A 19215-nucleotide genomic window follows, 5' to 3' on the forward strand; every position below is an offset into this window, starting at 1 on the left:
TACTGCTACTCCAAACAGCTCCCCTTTTTTCTGGACACAGGGCTTTAAAGAAATGATGACCCATCTTGAAAAATACTACCAGTAAATTACCTTGGCTAATGACAACATGACATGGACCCAGAAGAGAGAAGAGAGCAAAATGTTCCTAACTGCCTACAGAACACTGGCAGAATCCTCAAAATTAGCAGCTTGAGAATTTAAGCTGCGTATTTTAGAAACGGTCTATAGATAGTTGGGAAAAACAGTGAGTAAGCGGTAAATTAGCTTAATAGGAAATCTCACACTAAGTGATTTGCAGCGATAATCTTTTATTAAGTGCCTACGATGTACAAGGTGGTGAGATAAAATGGATCAAGGTTCTTGATCTTAAGGGCAGAGGCCAGACGCTTATTCAGAACGCAAAATCAGGTATGCTGTGGCAAGTGTTACAATGGTGCCGTAAATCGAAACAGCAGGGACGCTAAGAGATTCATTCTGGTAGACGGCAATGGCGGTAGACTTCTGGAAGGAAGACAGGGTGGAGTGGGATCATTAAGGACAGGAATGACTGATTTCAAGAGATGGGAGACGAAGGTGAGGACATTCCAGCAAAAGGGCACGGTGAGATCAAGGGTGGAACAGAAGTCTTTTACGGAAAGAGTTTTGTCCAAAACATAGGACCCATCGGCTGTATCGAGCAGCATGGCGTGCTGTGTGAAGGCCTGCTTTAAGAAGGTCTGAAATTACAAAGACAACGCCTGACGGTTCTCTGGAAAGAGGCAATCCCATGATTATAAACCTCTGAAGTAATATAATAAATGCTACCAGTTAAAACTGTTCACGAAAGCATTTCATAGATTGTAAAAGAACACAAATATTGTATGAGGAGTTTGCCTTCCTGATATGCCTGCTTCCGAGGAGATACTGAACAGCTCCCGCATGTGACAGCGAGGGGCTGTGTGCTGACCCCCAGCGGGCCACGTACCACCCGGGACTGCATTCCCAGGTCCAGGCCATGACATGGAGCATTAACTCACACGGGGCAGAGAGAAACCTCTGCAGAAGCCAACGACAGGCTTGCTGAAATAATACGGGGTAGGGGAGGTGGAGGACATACGTCCGCCCGAGGAGTCTTTCTGGAAAGTACCGGATTCGGGGGTGAGACAGCCCAGAGAGAGCGGAGTCGGGGAGCTGGAAGGAACCACATTTGTTCACTCCCTAGGGATCTGGGAGCGTCTGCCTGTACGTATGAGGCAGAGCGCTGGGGTCTGGGACCGGGCAGACATGGGCCCTGCCCTCTTGAGGCATAACGTTTAGCAGAAAAGGAAACATCTATCAAGTATTTAACCTATGCTGAGTGTGTCAGAGGAGAAGAGCCAGGTATACAAACATGAGCCCAGCCAGTGCAGAGACAGGGCAGAGAGGGAGGAACTCAGAGGAAGCCTCTGTGGGAGGAAAGGACGCAGCATCTTTGAAGCAAAGAATGCAAAGCTGGCTGGAGCAGAGGGCAGGTGAGAGGGTTCAAGGAGGCTGGGGGGGTGGGCTGGGCCAGCTAACACCAGGCCTCAGGAGCCACCTGGATTTTGTTTTAAGAGCAATGGACCAACAGGGAAGAGTTTTTAGTAGAAGGATGTGATCGGGCTGAGGTGTGAAAGGTTCACTTTGGCCAAAGATAGTGTGCAGGGAGGAGATGGGAAATTCAGATGAGAGAGGAGAGCAGAGCAGAGGGGTGAACTGGAGAGGTGTTGAGAAAAGAGTCACCAGGACTTGGGGACGACAGGATGTGAGGAGCAGGAAAGGGAGGCGCAAGAGGCCCAGTGGCGGGGGGGGGGGGAGGGGGGGCGGGCAGGGGAGGAAGCAAGGGAGGCTGCGGAAGGCCAAGTGCCCTGCACAGGTCACACGGCGGTGAGGTCCTGAAGACGCCTGCAAGTTAGAGGGAGCCCGTGGTACGAGGGCAGGAGCACGGGCCGCGTTCCCCATCAAGCACCTCTGCATCCACTCCTGGCTCTGAGCTCTGGTTCCCATCGGTACACTGGGAACACACACTGCCCTTCTGGGTTATGGTGAAGATTCAGGATGATATATGAACAGTGCTGGGCACTGTTGTGGGTTGAATCGTTCCCCCTCAAAATCCATACGTTGGAAGTCCTAAGCTCCGGGACCTTATAATGTGAGCTTATTTGGAAATGCAGTCACTGCAGATGTAATAGTTGAGAAGGGGTCGTACTGGAGGAGGTCGGCCCCTAATCCAACATGACTGGTGTCCTTATGAAAAGAATGCCATGTGAACGCGTGCAGGGAGAAGGCCACGTGAAGATGGAGGCGGAGATTGGGGTGATCTATAAGCCAAGGAACACCAAAGATGACCAGCAAACCACGAGCAGAGGCCTAAGAGAGGCTTGGGACAGGTTCTGAAGGAACCAACCCTGCCCACACCCTGAACTCGGGCTTCAGGGCCATGAGAGGAACATTAATAGAAGCGAATATCTAACTGGCATGTTTTGATAAAAGTTAGGGTCACGACAATGACTGGTATCAAGAAATAACTGGCCAAATTTTGTTCCCTGGGAATGATTAAGAATAACATAATAACTGAACAATAAATGAATTAGTTCCCAAAATATCATTTCGGTAATAGTTTTTCAAGAATATATCTCTGGGCTTCCCTGGTGGCGCAGTGGTTGAGAGTCTGCCTGCTAATGCAGGGGACACGGGTTCGATCCCTGGTCTGGTAGGATCCCACATGCCGCGGAGCAACTAGGCCCGTGAGCCACAACTACTGAGCCTGCGCGTCCGGAGCCTGTGCTCCGCAACAAGAGAGGCCGCGATGGTGAGAGGCCCGCGCACCACGATGAAGAGTGGCCCCCGCTTGCCACAACTAGAGAAAGCCCTTGCACAGAAACGAAGACCCAACACAGCCATAAAAAAAAAAAAAAGAATATATCTCTTTCATTCATTGAATGAGAAAAACTTTTGATGACCGTGGTATTTGAGCTATACTGGGAATCCATTTTTAGGTGACAAAATGTCCTGGATGGCCTCATAATTCCTAAACACCACAATTCTATTTAACTGGAAACTAGTTAGTGGGTAAACTACCTATTAACTTCTTAGCAGATGTCCTCATTGCCACTGAATTATCTTGCTTAGGATTTTAACTTCATTCTTTAGCTTGATTCCATTTGTTTCTCTTTAAGACTTGTGAGACAAAGCAGACCTTAAGTTGACAAGGAGTTTCTCAGTTTGTTTGACAAAGGTATAAAATATCCCTTGGGGATGTATATAGTTTTGTACCACAGGAGCTGCAGAATGGATTACTTGACTCTTAACTGATGGACTATCTTCTTCCTGCATATAAACTGTCCACACTGTAGCATCTAGATAGCAGCCCACACCCCCTTCTTACCTCAGTCAGCTCCCAGGTAATACTGATTGTCCAGCAGAGACCATAACTACGGATCAGCAAGGCCTTCATAGCCCAGCCCCAGAAATGTCCAAAGGCAAATATATCAAAATGGCTGATAATCCTCTCCCAGGTGATAACATGGCAATTCACAGCATACTCCTGTTTAAAATAAAAAGGAAATAATTAGTAATACTCTAGAAATCAACTTGTTTCCAGGATTTGGACAATAAAATGAAAAGAACTGATATGATCTTGATAATTAATATATGTCCTGCCCAATAAAAAGTTTTGGTAACTGAAGATGCTTGAGGAAAAATGGACAGCATTAGAGTTTATACACCAGAATTGCTTTGCTCTGAATTGCAAAAGCTTGGTTAAAGTGGGAAGCAAAACCATTTTACAAAGCCTTAGCTCATCTTAAAGAAGTGGTATCGGGACTTCCTGGTGGTGCAGTGGTTAAGGATCCACCTGCCAATGCAGGGGACACGGGTTCGAGCCCTGGTCCGGGAAGATCCTACATGCCGCGGAGCAACTAAGCCTATGCACCACAACTACTGAGTCTGCGAGCCACAACTACTGAGCCTGCATGCCACAACTACTGAGCCCGTGTGCCTAGAGCCTGTGCTCCGCAACAAGAGAAGCCACTGCAACAAAGAGTAGCCCCCGCTTGCCACAACTAGAGAAAGCCCGTGCGCAGCAACGAAGACTCGACGTGGCCAAAAATTTTTTTTAAAAAAGATAAATGAATAAATAAATTTATAAAAAAAAAAGAAGCAGTATCATATAGCCCATGTCACTTGCCCATAGGGCAACTGTGTTAAAGCCATTAACAAAAACATAAATAGAATCCCAACAAATAAAGAATAAATAGAAACCCAACAGGTTCAGAAATTTTAAAACGTATCTCTAAATATCATGGAGTAAAAAAGAAATCATAATAGGAATTTAAAATATATTCAGTATTAAATGATAATGAAAACATTACACATCAAAATGATGAGATGCAGTTAAGCAGAAGTTAGAGGAAAATATAAAGCCTTAAATGTTTTTATTAGGAAAGAAGAAACGCTGAAACATCCAACTTCAGAAATTAGAAGAAAACAGAATTACTCCTCCACCCAAAAATGTATCAAATATTACATAATTTAAATATTAAAACATTATAAAGCTTTTAAGAATTTAGGTTCCACTTCTAATCTTTTCGTTTTTAATATATTTTAAAGTAATTTTAAATCAACTTCCTTATATTTCTGTGTTTATTATGAAGTAATTATCATATGACAACATTTCTCAGGAAGCTCTACATTTCACATTCTTTTTTCCCCAAATTAATCCGATAGGAAGGAGTAAGATTTCAGCCAGCTGACAGAATTCCTATAAAGTATAATATTTTCAAATTTTAGAAGCAATACTTTCTGAGGGAGCCAAAAGAGCACCATGGTGCCCCTCTGTCTCTTCTGAAACCCACCGCATCAGACTTCTGGAGCCTTTCTCAGACCTAATCCATTTTAATTTGCAAAGCTGAAAGGACATTTTTAAAAATTGTATTTTTTTGAGAAACATTCTGATGTGGTATTATGATGTGTAAGTGGGAAATCTAGAGAAAAGAGGAAAAAATCAATAGGGGTGAGTCAAGATAAGGCTTAAAAAAAACCAAACTGCACTGCAATGAGATGAAAGTTCTCTTTCCAGGCTCTGGAGCACGTGCCCGTCACACGAATCACAGACGGACAGAGAGAAACACCCTTGGGCTGAAGCAGTAACATGTTAGGTTAAGGAGAGCTTAAAGGTTAAGGAGAGCTTAAGGCCCCATCAACCCCAAATTCCTCACCCACCCTATCCTCTTATTTACTCTGGAGTGGGCTGCTTAGGGTTAGATAAGAAAGGGCTAAGTTGTTTTCAGAAATCTGTTCTTAAGGGGATCATGGGTTGAAGACCACTTTGGAGGCCTTTCTACTACTCTCCATGAGAATATTTCTGTGTTCAACAAATGTAAAGGCACTTTGAAAACCATAAAGAGCCAAATGTGTCTACTGGCATATAATTATTATGAACAAATCTGCCAATAATCACATCTGGAAGATCCCGAGACCCTGGTGCTGGGAGGGATGCAGGACACCGTGCTCTAATGCAGACGGGGAGCGGCACACGCAGGCACGAACTCCTGGAAGCGGGAGGACAGGGCATGGAATGAGGACACAGAGGTGGGGAAGCCAAGTCTGGGGAGGTGGAAGTAAGCAGTAGTTTAAGGACAGATTCTGCCCACCTCCCAGCTGGTGGCTCGCTGATCTGGGCGGCTCCACCCTCTCCCTTGCTTGCCCAACACTTAACCAAACACCAAGTCCTATTCATTTTACCTCCCCAAGTGTTTTGTCCTCCGTCTGTCTCACCACCACTGTTATTTCTTGCCTAGATGCCTGCAGTAGCTTTCTAAAACTATGAAATGTATACATGATGCTCTGATAAGCACCTGACTACCCAGCTCTAGCTTAAGACTGCAGATTTTAACTGGTCTCTCTGTAATCGATTCTCTACATACAAAATGATTTTGCAGATCACAAATCAGACCATTTTGGGTGTGTGTGTGTTTGGGGTGGGGGGTGGTGTCTGGGAAGACAGCCTTCCCAGTGTGGAAGGATCTCTGGGCCTCCTGCCCTGCTCTCTCGCTCCTTCTTCCCTGGGGAAGGTGGTGACCTTGGAGGCAGAAAGAACACATGTACTCCACCCTCTTTAGGGTCCTCTCTATGGAAATCATTCGCCCACAGACAGCACAGGTTCCCATCTGTTCTTTCAACCTTGGAGGAATTTTTGTGAGTCAGGCTCTGCCTTGTGGGAAGAAGCCCGTGGTTGTCCAATGGGACAGGGGAGCAGAAACCTAATTCGGGGCGGGGGATTAGCACAACCTCGTGGCGCAGGTCTAAAGCCATCTGCTTCACTGAGCTTCAACCAGGAAGACATCAGCTGATACTGTGCACTTTTTTCCCCAGTTTCAACACTGGACTGGAGATGGGTGTAATGTTTACTGACCCGCTAAAGCACCAATGGAGATCGTGGACCTCCTCTGCTTATAAACCTTCAGGGTCTTTTATTACATTCACAGTGTAATCCTAACTCCTCACCAATGTCTCCCCAGCCTCAGGAACTGCCCTCCTCTGCCTCTAATTCCTACTCTCCTTCACTCTTGACTGATCCCAGCTCCCAAGTTGGGGCCTCCATGCAGGTTGTTCCTTCTTCCTGAATAATGGCCTCGGCCCCCTACTCCCGCTTTGCTTGGCTAATTCCCACTCATTTTTTAGTTGTCAACTTAGACATCAGCTCTTACAGAGGCATTCCCTGACCTCCCAGACTAGATTGGGGTTCTTTTATAAGTTCTAATAGCACCCATATCTTTTTCTTTATCGCACTGCACTGTACACTGAAATCATTAAGCTTTCATTCTTATTTATTTTTAGCTGTTTTAATTTTTTTATTGGAGAAGAGTTGCTTTATGATGTTGTGTTAGTTTCTGCCGTACAATGAAGTAAATCAGCTATATGTATACATATATCCCCTCCTTCTTGACCTCACTCTCCCAACCCGATCCCACCCATCTAGGTAGTCACGGAGCACTGAGCTGAGCTCCCTGTGCTACACAGCAGGTCCACTAGCTATCAATTTTACAAATGGTAGTGTGTATGTGTCAATCCTAATCTCCCAATTCATCCCACTACCTACTGCCTCAGGCCCCCTGTGTCCACACATCTATTTCCTACATCTGCATCTCTATTCCTGCCCACCAAATAGGGTCATCTGTACCATTTTTCTAGGTTCCACATATATGTGTTAATATATGATATTTGTTTTTTTCTTTCTGACTTTCTTCACTCTGTATGACAGACTCTAAAAATCACATCTCTAAAAATGACCCAATGTCATTCCTTTCTATGGCTGAGTAATATTCCATATATAGGTACCACATCTTCTTTATCCATTCCCCTGCCGTTGGACATTTAGGTTGCTTCCATATCCTGGCTATTGTAGATAGTGCTGCAATGAACATTGGGATACATGTATCCTTTTGAATTGTGGTTTTCTCAGGGTATATGCCCAGTAGTGGGATTGCTGGGTCATATGGTAATTCTATGTTTAGTTTTTTAAGGAGCCTCCATACTGTTCTCCACAGTGGCTGTATCACTTGCATCCCTGGGATAAATCCCACTTGATCATGGTGTATGACCCTTTTAATGTGTTGTTGGATTCTGTCTGCTAGTATTTTGTTCAGGATTTTTGCATCTATGTTCATCAGTGATATTGGCCTGTAGTTTTCTTTTTTTGTGGTATCTTTGTATGGTTTTGGTATCAGGGTGATAGTGGCCTTGTAGAATGAGTTTGGGAGTGTTTCTCCCTCTGCAACTTTTTGGAAGAGTTTGAGAAGAATGGGTGTTAGCTCTTCTCTAAATGTTTGATAGAATTTGCCTGTGAAGCCATCTGGCCCTGGGCTTTTGTTTGTTGGAAGATTTTTAAATATAGTTTCAATTTCATTACTTGGGATTGGTCTGTTTATATTTTCTATTTCTTCCTGGTTCAGTTTTGGAAGGTTGTACCTTTCTAAGAATTTGTCCATTTCTTCCAGGTTGTCCATTTGATTGGCATATAGTTGCTTGTAGTAGTCTCTTATGATCTTTTGTATTTCTGTGGTGTCAGTTGTAATTTCTTCTTTTTCATTTCTAATTTTACGGATTTGAGTCCTGTCCCTTTTTTTCTGGATGAGTCTGGCTAAAGATTTATTAATTTTGTTTATCTTCTCAAAGAACCAACTTTTAGTTTTATTGATCTTTGCTATTGCTTTCTATTTCATTTATTTCTGCTCTGATATTTATGATTTCTTTCCTTCTACTAACTTTGGGGTTTTTTTTTTTTTTTTTTGCTCTTTTTCTCTAGTTGCTTCAGGTGTAAGGTTAGATTGTTTGAGGTTCTTCTTGTTTCTTGAGGTGAGACTGAATTGCTATAAACTTCCCTCTTAGAACTGCTTTTGCTGCGTCCCATAGATTTTGGGTCAACATGTTTTCACTGTCATTTGTTTCTAGGTATTTTTTTAAAATTTCCTCTTTGATTTCTTCAGTGATCTCTTGGTTATTTAGTAGCATATTGTTTAGCCTCCATGTGTTTGTGTTTTTTAGTTTTTTTGCTGTAATTGATACCTAGTCTCACAGCATCGTGGTCGGAAAAGATGCTTGATACAATTTCAATTTTCTTAAATTTACCAAGGCTTGATTTGTAATCCAAGATGTGATCTATCCTGGAGAATGTTCCATGTGCACTTGAAAAGAAATGTATTCTGCTGCTTTCAGGTGGAATGCCCTATAAATATCAACTAAGTCTATCTGATCTATTGTGTAATTTAAAGCTTGTATTTCCTTGTTTATTTTCTGTCTGGATAATCTGTCCATTGGTGAAAGTGGGGTGTTAAAGTCCCCCACTATTACTGTGTTAGTCAATTTCCCCTTTCATGGCTGTTAGTATTGCTTTATATACTGAGGTGCTCCTATGTTGGGTGCATAAATTTTTATAATTGTTATATCTTCCTCTTGGATCGATCCCTTGATCATTATGTAGTATCCTTCTTTGTCTCTTGTAACAGTCTTTATTTTAAAGTCTATTTTATCTGATATGAGTATTGCTACTCCAGCTTTCTTTTGATTTCCACTTGCATGGAATATCTTTTTCCATCCCCTCACTTTCAGTCTGTATGTGTCCCTAGGTCTGAAGTGGGTCTCTTGTAGACAGCATATACACAGGGCATGTTTTTGTATCCAATCAGCCAGTCTGTGTCTTTTGGCTGGAGCATTTAATTCATTTACATTCAAGGTAATTATCGATATGTATGTTCCTATTATCATTTTCTTAATTGTTTTGGGTTTGTCTTTGTGGAATTTTTCTTCTCCTGTGTTTCCCACCTAGAGAAGTTCCTTTAGCATTTGTTGTAAAGCTGGTTTGGTGGTGCTGAATTCTCTTAGCTTTTGCTTGTCTGTAAAGCTTTTGATTTCTCTGTTGAATCTGAATGAGATCCTTGCTGGGTAGAGTAATCTTGGTTGTAGGTTTTTCCCTTTCATCACTTTAAGTATATCCTGCCACTCCCTCTGGCCTGCAGAATTTCTGCTGAAAAATCAGCTGATAACCTTATGGGGATTTCCTTGTATGTTATTTATTGATTTCCCTTGCTGCTTTTAATATTTTTTCTTTGTATTTAATTTTTGTTAGTTTGATTAATATGTGTCTCAGCATGTTTCTCCTTGGACTTATCCTATATGGGACTCTCTGCACTTCCTGGACTTGGGTGGCTATTTCCTTTCCCATGTCAGGGAAGTTTTCGACTATAATCTCTTCAAATATTTTCTCAAACCCTTTCTCTTTCTTTTCTTCTTCTGGGGTCCCTGTAATTCAAATGTTGGTGCGTTTAACATTGTTCCAGAGGTCTCTGAGATTGTCCTCATTTCTTTTCATTCTTTTTTCTTTCTTCTGCTCTTCCACAGTTATTTCCACCATTCTATCTTCAGGCTCACTTACTTGCTCCAGATTTGCTATATTTTCTGCCTCAGTGATTCTGCTATTGATTCCTTCTAGTGTATTTTTCATTTCAGTTATTGTGTTGTTCATCACTTTTTGTTTGTTCTTTAGTTCTTCTAGGTCCTTGTTAAATATTTCTTGTATTTTCTTGACCTGTGCCTCCATTCTATTTCCGAGATTTGGGATCATCTTTACTATCATTACTCTGAATTCTTTTTCAGGTAGATTGCCTACTTCCTCTTTATTTATTTGGTCTTGTAGGTTTTTACCACACTCCTTCGTCTGTAACATATATTTTTGTCATCTCATTTTTTTTGATGGGTGGGGCTGCGTCCTGTTTTGCTGGTTGTTTGGCCTGAGGCGTCCAGCACTGGAGTTTGCAGGCAGTTGGGTGGAGCCGGGTTTTGGTGCTGCAATGAGGACCTCCAGGAGAGCTCACACCGAGTAATATTCCCTGGGCCTGAAGTTCTCTGTTAGTCCAGTGGTTTGGATTCAGTGCTCCTCCCACAGGAGCTCAGGCCTGACACCCGGCCTGGGAACCAAGACCCCCCATAAGCCGTACAGTGACACAGAAACACAACAAAAAAAGGGCAACAAACAAAAAGGAGCAGAACAATAACAAAGAATAAAAAATAAAATAAAATTACAAACATAAAACATACATTAGAAAAAATAAAAATAAAAATGAAACAAGAACAAAGCAAAACAGAACCACAACAGAAAAAAAAAATAATAAAAAGGCCAGAAGAGGCTCTGGGGGGCGGGGCTTAGGCTCAGGACCTCTGTGGCCAGAGGGGACCCTGGAGGGCAGAGTTTCAGGCCTGGGGCCAAGCAGGCGGGCGAGACGCTGGCTGTGTTCCCCTCCGATCCCCCAACCCCCTGAAGGTCTCTCCCTGTCCACGCTGATTCCCTCGCCGTGAGTGGGCCCTTCCGAGCGTCAGAACCCCTCCTCTCCCTCACATTGTGCTTTCTTGATTCTAGGACACATCTTTTCACATTTAGCATTTTGAGAATTGGGTGGATATTTCAACATATTACAATGTTTGGTGCACATATAATATAAGGTTTCCCTTTTCCCCTTCCCAAAGTCATACTTGTAATTGATGGTGCATCTTACAATTGATGCTGACCTCCTGACCCTATGATCAAGCTTAATGTTATAAAAGAGAGACACCTAGACACCGTGTGGCTCTTAGTGTGATACACAGCAACATCTATGAGCAGCCCTGCCACGGAAACTGGACTGGAATCTGGACCCCATCCAGCCTCTACATCTAACTTCCAGTTTATAGGAAATACAGGGGGACAGAGAGATACGTTAACGACACCCTGGAAATGCAAGCTACAAAATCCAGACTCGAGAAGCTACATAAAATAAACAATGTGGCTTCTTTGACAAACAAACTTCGAGGTTGAAAAACGGTATGGAGGGACTGCAGATTAAGAGCTGCAACAAAGGCAATATGGGGACCTTGTCTGGATCCTAATTTGAACAAATCAACTGTAAAAAAAACTTTACGAGGTGACTGGGGAAATGTGAACACTGCATACTGTTACCTTAAGTGACTGAAAATGGCATTGTGGTTATGTTTAAAAAAATCCATATATTTGGATAAAATGTCTGATAATGCAAGATATGTGTGTGTTGGTGGCAGGGGGAGGGTGGAATGAAACAAGATTGGGCCTGTGTTGATAAAATTTTTAAAAATTATTGGAGTTGTCTTAGACAACTCACTTAGAAAAAGAGCCAACGATAATTTGTTTAATTTGCCTTCTTGTAGAGTCTAAGCTCCAATGGTACAGGGAGCGATTGGGCCTACCCTCTTCCCCACTACCACCAGCACGGTGTCTAGCACGTAGGAAAAGCTCAGTGAGTATTTACTAAATGGAAGACTGCTGCTCCAGACCACCCAATCTCCAATTCGGATGTGCTCACAAAGCTCGTCTGAAGCTTAGAACACATATTTTTGAATAGAATAAATATTTAGGAACATAGCAAAGTTTCCAATTATACAAAAGACTGCCTCTAATAGGATTTCAATGACTGTCCCGCCCCCCAACTCCAAGTTATAATATTAATTTTAAGGGAAAAGGGAGTCTGAATTTCAATGTGCGATACCAGGCACGGACTAGAGCCTGGTACCAGGATTAGGAATAGGTGGCAGCTGAAGAATAGGGAAGGCAGAGGGCTCCTGGAGCCAGGCAACTAAAGGCTTCTGTCTTGCATAAAGGCACTCCTCCTTACCACAGGTTCTAACAAGGGAATGCGTTTCTCTAGAGCCATCAATGAACAGGTCCTTAGAACTGTAAAAGATTCCTTTAAGGAAGTAAAAAGTGATAAGGGATTGGAGATGGAGAAGACTGAGGCTGGTCTACCACCACCTGGAACTGCAGAAGTTGAAAACAGCCTCAGGCTTTGTTTGGCAAGAAAGAATTAGCCAATCCTTGAAAACTAGTTTTAAAAGCCGGTTTTAGCTCTTTTGGGGCTGTAATTGTGACAATCGGATGTCCCTGTGATGTCACATTCCTAAGGAAGGTAGATGTCAAAGTATTATTAGAGTCAACCTCCCCCCCATGACTGTGAGAACAAGACTGAGAGACACAACAGCAAATCCACCTGAAGTTAGTTTACTTCGTAATATGACCAATTTTGCTTAAAAACCCAAGAAACTTGTGGGGGGAAATATAATCTGGGATATCCTTCTCCCGATCTCCATTTTGTAAGATGCCTGTGAGTGTCAAACACTTGTTTTTATAATAACTATATGCTTGAGGCACAGGCCTAGGGGGAAATGTAGGTTTTGGACCCAGAGGGATCTTATATTAAGCTTCTATTTCCTCCTTGGTAAAATGGAGACAGTAATATATAGACTGTATATAAAGCACCCAGCACACTGCCTGGCAGAGCAGACAATCCACAATGAGCAACTGCTGTCAACCTCACTGTAACTGTCATTAACAGCATCATTAGAAGCTGTACATCACCCCGTACCATTCTCTTTCTTAGAGGAAGAAACTCCAAGACAGACTTTTCTCCTTGACACTTTTAAATAATTTTTGGCATTCTTATTTTTGTCTTTAGCTTGTCCTTTATAAAAGATAAAGATAAAATCTGGAAACACCATTCCAAGAAGGGTCTGACCAATCTCAACTATGCTATAAGGAATGATCACTTCTTGGACTGGTTATTAAGTCCCTCTGTATTGCTTTTTTGTTTGTTAAACAAGGACCCATCTACGGTCCAAATGCCTGTTCTCCTATTCTGATCATCACTAGGTGTTTCTTCAATCTGCACTAAATGGTAGGCACTTTAAAAAGTGAAAAAGGAAAGGAACAGTATTACAGTATAAAATAGTCTCTTCACTAAAAGTCAAAGTACAGAGTAGTTTTAGCCCAGAATAAAAGTATTTATTGTCATTTAATAAAACTAATGAATGAAATAGCCTCCATCATTACAACTGGCCCCTTCATGGCAAGCAGGTGGGAAGAATCACAGCATCAGGGCCGGGGTCAGGGAGCAGAGGGGCCAAGGGTGACACTGACGTAGCAGGAGTAGCCGCCCTCAGAGGACCTGGTGTGTGCGAGGCATCGTGTTAGGCCTTCGTTTAGTTCACAATAAACTTCCAAGATAAGTATTATTTCACTTAACAAAAGAGGGAATAGGCTATAAGTTTGTAGCCCAAGGTCCTACAGCTTACAAGTGTCAGAGGCCCAATTCCCACCCACGGCTGCCGGATGATAATATTCACATCTTCCTACCACCCGCTTTGGGCCAGGAGAGGATTCATTTCCCTGGACTGTATCATTCACGGAACCACGCACTGCACCAACCTGCCCAGAGACCTGGTGTTTAGATATCTACGTAGGAAATATGGAGAAGGACCAATTTAAAACGGGAAGTCAATTACCTCCTATACCCAAGAGTCAACCAGTTTCTCTAAGACACAGCAGACAAGTACGTACCATGATATCTGCTTCCCTTGTGGCGTATCGAAGGTTCGGATCTAGCCAGTACATCAGGGATTTAACCTGCTCAAAGTTCAGGAAGAGGAGGAACACCAGGAACAGGAAGTAGAGCACGCTGAGCCCTGAGGGAAATAGAAACATCCTCAAGTCGGGGAGAGAGCCGGTGTCAGACGCACAACACACGCTGTACTCAAATTGCTCATGGCCCAAAGCGGACACTGGTGCTGTAACATGGGCTGTGGAGACCCCCGTGACAAGCTGGTCTTTCCTGTGATGAGAGTCTGACACACGGTCCTAATTCAGACCGAGAGGAGTCAGTAACCCTCTCTGAGAAGGGTTGATGCTGATGCTGAGAGCTGGAGGAGTGGCGGACCACGGGCCAGAGCGTGGAGGAGTGGACGCGGCATTCAGGCAGGGAAGGCAGGCAGAGGCGAGCAGGCAGGTCCCCGGAATGAGGTCTGGGAGCCAGCACGTGGCTGGGTGCTGGCAGAGAGGGGCACGGAGCAAGGCGGCTATGAAGTGATGGTCAGGGCTCGGGGCCACGGCGAAGACGGCAGACTTGATCTTAAGTCAAAGAAGGAGCACCTGACGGGTTTCAAATGGGGAAATCAGATGATGTAGGTAACATTTCAGGAAATGGACTCTGGTCACTGGGTGCAGAGTAGACCGGAGATGGGCGAAGCCAGGCGGACAGGCCAGTTTGGGGTAGAGACAGAGACAGGTGTGGAGGCGAGAGGTGGCCCATGGTCACTCATCCCCATCTTACACCCCACCTTAGTCCCTGTGGGCATCACATTACTGTCACATCATATCGTAATTGGTATGCTAATAATCACCCCATATCGTTTAAAAAAGACAGCTAATAATCTACTTTAAGAAGGCAAACGCCTGTAAATACATTTTAGAAAGGCTTGAGAACCAGCCACCAGTGGCTTTGTCACTTCTTTTCCTGCTAGAATGAAAATGCGTATGTAGGACATCTAGACGCTGTGATACAAATGACCTTGGACCACAGTACCCCATCAAAGCGGGCTGGCACTAGTTCCCAGAGAGCTGCTCCAGAGGAGAGAATGTCCGTGGCTGAAATTCTCCATAGCGGCTACAGCACAGGCCTTCAGAAGGGGCCTCTCCCGGTCCTCGGGGAGCTCGGGAGGCCTGCGAGTAGCACGGCTGACTCAGTCATGCATCCTGGGGCCCAGGGCGCATGTGTTTTTAGGCAAGCTTATATGATAACCTTCTTATATATTATGTACCAGCTACTTTTACAGATTTTCACTTCAAACACCCCCTACTACACCCTTTTGAAATAATTATTTTAAGACAGAAAGTGTTTGTGCAGCAGGAGGCTCTTAACCTAGAGTTCACAGTTGGTCTTCAACATTCCTGAAGCCCCAGATATAATACACAGAACTCTGTGTGTGTGTGTGTGTGTGTGTGTGTGTGTGTGTGTGAGCATGTGTGTACTGGGAAAGGGTCTATAGTTCTCATCAGGTTATCCAAGTGTTCCAAGATCCCAGGGAAGAAATAAAACTCCTCACTACTTATGATGGACCATTTGAAATCTGAAAAACTCAGATGTAGCCAACTAGCTAAAAAGGACATAACTTCAAGCAGCAATATTAAGTCCATGAGCTATAAGTATAATGCACCCAGGACTATCTTTTAAGAAATGTAAATGAATCATGCACTTCTCTGCAAAAAAAAAAAAAAAAAAAAAATCCTCCCATGACTTCCTCCTGCCCTTCACAAGCCCTGTGGGGTCCCATCTGTGCCCAACTCTGCCTCTCTCACTACTCCCAGGCCTGCTACCCTCCGGCCACACTGACTGGGGACACACCAAGCCTCTTCTAGCTGGGGACCACTTTGGCAGTCTTGCCCTTAGCCTGGCCTTCCTCCCTGCATCTTTGCCTGCATCCTTCTTTGCAGGCGGGTTTCTTCTTAAGCACACTTCCTTCAAGCCACCCCTCACCTGAAAGTGAAAGCGGCTACTTAGTCACTATTGCATCTTGTGGTTTTAATAAACTTCCTAGCGCTTCGTGACATCAGCTACTTTTTGATTATTGATTTGTTTCATAGTGTGTTTGCTATAGCTGCCCTCCCTGCCCGGGGCCCCTCCACCTGCAGCCTCGGGGCCAGAGCAGCCACCCACGCAGAAGGACTCGGTGAACACCTGCTGAGCGAACGACCAAGATTCATTACTAAATTCAGAGAGATTTGCCTATGATCTCTGAAGGGTGAAAAATAAACAAACTTGAGCAAAATGTCCATTTTTCGGTCCTTTTGCATAAGATTAAATTTTCTGAACCTTGAATAATTTATTTGATGATTATTTAGGTAAGGTGAAGCCAATATCTGAAGTTCTGAAGATATGCTTTAAATCCACTCAGGTGGTTTTACTCTTTGGACTAGAAATCAAGTAACCATAAGAGATCCAACATTTATATGAGATGCTTATCACTAAACCTTAGTTCAAATCAGGGCTCTTTGCTAAGACTTCTCCTTTTCTAAGTTCTTTCCCATTCACAACACTGGGGAGTTTGCTGGGGTTTCAGTCTCTCCTGGATGCTGACGAGACAAACGTGCTCATATGATGCACGTGAGCTTGCACTAGCGAAGAGCAACGTCAGGAAGAACAAGCCACATTCCCTCATGTCAAATCCTGTGCATTAACAGACAACAGCATGGGGGCGGGGTGGTGAGAGGGGTAGGGGTGGGGGGTTGAAACAGTTCACGTGTTTGAGAATTTCAGCTGTCACCAGCACTTTTTTGTGGCAGAGCATTTTAATAAAAAAATTGATATCAGGAACACCAAAAAGTAAAAAGCTATTAAGTTTTACAGTAGAGTGGTAAGGAAAACTGCTACAATATACAGAAAAAGATTTGCTTCAAGTAGAATGGATTTTTAAACCGACTAATAGGTAACTCACCAAAAACCATTCTCCACAAGGCCGGATGAGGTCGAGTAAACGGACCTGCAGAGATAACATTACAAGGTCAGAACAGACTGCTTTCAAACCAAGACTAAAATAAAGACAGTGATGCTGATTTCCACAGAGATAAAGGGTTAAAAAAAGCTCTCCACTGTTCAATTTTTTTTTCTACATAAATACTCTGGGGTCAAAAGTCTAGGTTGAAATGTTTTATCCACGTTGTAACAACCATTCCCCACAATTGTAACAGGCACCAATCTCAACAGAGGCTTTTTTTTTTAAAGCTTTGTCTTCCGAACTCAGATCCTAATTTCCTGTGGACACAATGTTATAACAGCGAGTAGGTCACCAGGCCAGCCTTTAACTGTATGTAATACTTACTGGACATTAACAAGAAACCTCACAGCCCCCCAGGAGCTAGTGGACATCGTGTGTGTCTGTGTGTGTGTGTGTGTGTGTGTGTGTGAGAGAGAGAGAGAGAGAGAGAGAGAGAGAGAGAGAGAGAGAGAGAAGAGAGAGAGAGAGAGAAAGAGAAAGAGAGCGGACACTGAGGGGCTCTGACAATAAAAGAGAGAAATACCGTGCCTGGAAAACAAGTGCAACGGGGAGTGACACTGAAAGCAAACCCTTGGAGCAGTGGAACACGCTGGTGCAGGAGCTTTTGATGACCTGTGGTAACAAAATACCTTTGACTAGCTCAGATACACAGATGCAGATTCCACACGAGGGAAACCAAAGTTTCACAGGATGAAATTTACTCTTACTCAAGTGATACAACAATACTCTGTCTTCTGTTCTATTTCATTAAAAAATAATAATAGAAGAGGAACGCAAGTAAGCTGGGCCTTGGTCTGTTAAACTGATTTACCACCGACTGAAGGGTTACAGCTCGCAAATATTGACCATTGTTCTAGAGGGCACCTGACCTATTTGGGGCTGCCCACGCTCTCCTGCACTTGGAGGATTTCTAGCATTGTGATCCCACGTCTCCAGGAGAGATGCCAGAGCTTGCTGCTCAGCTTTTTTATAAGTGGGTCCTGGTCCTTTAGTCGCACCCACGCCAGACAACATCAAGAGTGGGTGACAGTGGAGGTAAGTATGCAGAGCTTTCCTCTCCCTCCCTCTCTCCCTTTGGCCCTGGCCAGCAGGGACACTAGTGGGAGGTGGCACTCCTCACACTGGTGAAGGTGGCACTGGCGACTGTGGCAGAGGCAGTTCCATTTAGAGTTGTCTGTACACGTGATGCTGGGACAGACTGTAGCCAAGGCTCACTCATGAGACCAGGCCTGGGTGATGTGCTGCCAGCTCCTAGAAGCTTAGCCTGGGGCCTGGTTTCCTAGCCCTCCTAGGACTCCTCCAGCCGGTCAGTATTGGAGAACAGGCTTTTGCATCAGCAGAGTCAGCTTCTATTGCTTATAACCAGGAATCCTCTCTGCAGCAAACATTACACTGTAAATTTTATTGTGGGACTCATTCTAAAGGGCTCATCTCTTCTTAAAAAGACCACACTGAAACATTCTAACTGCTTTCTTTGGAGGAATCAAGTTCATTTCAGTAATATCAGTTACAAGTACCTCTACCCTCCAAATTGATTCAGTTTCTGAGTTTAAATGAGGAGAGATCAGAAGATGAATTAAGTTTGAGGGACTCTATTCAAAATAATATGGTGTCTGAGTTTTGGATGGCAAGTTGAGAGAGCTCAGATAAGTGAGGGATTTGTCTGAAAGTTTATCTGTGCCTGTTCGATTTCTGAGTTCTGACAGCAAAGGCTCAGACAGCACGGGACACCTATATTCTTTTTAATCAGCTGTTTTCTCAAAAAAGACACAGCAAAGCATAGAAACCAGAATCCCCTCCCAGGTAACATAACCTGGTTAAATTTCTTCACAAGTTATTGGAAAACTGATGGCTAAATTTGTCTTCTTTTAAGTAATTTTAATAGCTTGACTTGTCACCAGGAATGACTTGTCTTATGGTAGCAGTTTGGTTTGCAAGCATTACTTCATCCAAACTATTTTTTTTTAACATCTTTATTGGAGTATAATTGCTTTGCAATGGTGTGTTAGTTTCTGCTTTATAACAAAGTGAATCAGCTATACATATACATATATCCCCTTTATCTCCTCCCTCTTGTGTCTCCCTCCCACGCTCCCTATCCCACCCCTCTAGGTGGACACAAAGCACCGAGCTGATCTCTGTGCTATGCTGCTTCCCACTAGCTATATAGTTTACATTTGGTAGTATATATAAGTCCATGCCACTCTCTCACTTCGTCCCAGCTTACCCTTCCCCCTCCCCATGTCCTCAAGTCCATTCTCTACGTCTGCGTCTTTATTCCTGTCCTGCCCCTAGGTTCTTCAGAACCTTTTTTTTTTTTAGATTCCATAT

General features: G+C 43.6%; 1 protein-coding gene across 1 annotated transcript in view; it reads right to left on the bottom strand.

Moving 5' to 3' along the window:
* PTDSS1 (phosphatidylserine synthase 1) overlaps positions 1–19215 on the bottom strand; it is a 66980-nt gene that overhangs the window by 25879 nt on the left and 21886 nt on the right. The window contains exons 3-5 of the mRNA XM_057531699.1: positions 16825–16869; positions 13895–14019; positions 3386–3544 (exon numbers count right to left, since the gene is read on the bottom strand). Of these exons, the coding sequence (XP_057387682.1) occupies positions 3386–3544; positions 13895–14019; positions 16825–16869 (329 nt within the window). The remainder of the gene's footprint in view (positions 1–3385; positions 3545–13894; positions 14020–16824; positions 16870–19215) is intronic.

The sequence above is a fragment of the Balaenoptera acutorostrata genome, chromosome 17, assembly GCF_949987535.1.
Source record: "Balaenoptera acutorostrata chromosome 17, mBalAcu1.1, whole genome shotgun sequence".
Taxonomy (NCBI): Eukaryota; Metazoa; Chordata; class Mammalia; order Artiodactyla; family Balaenopteridae; genus Balaenoptera; species Balaenoptera acutorostrata.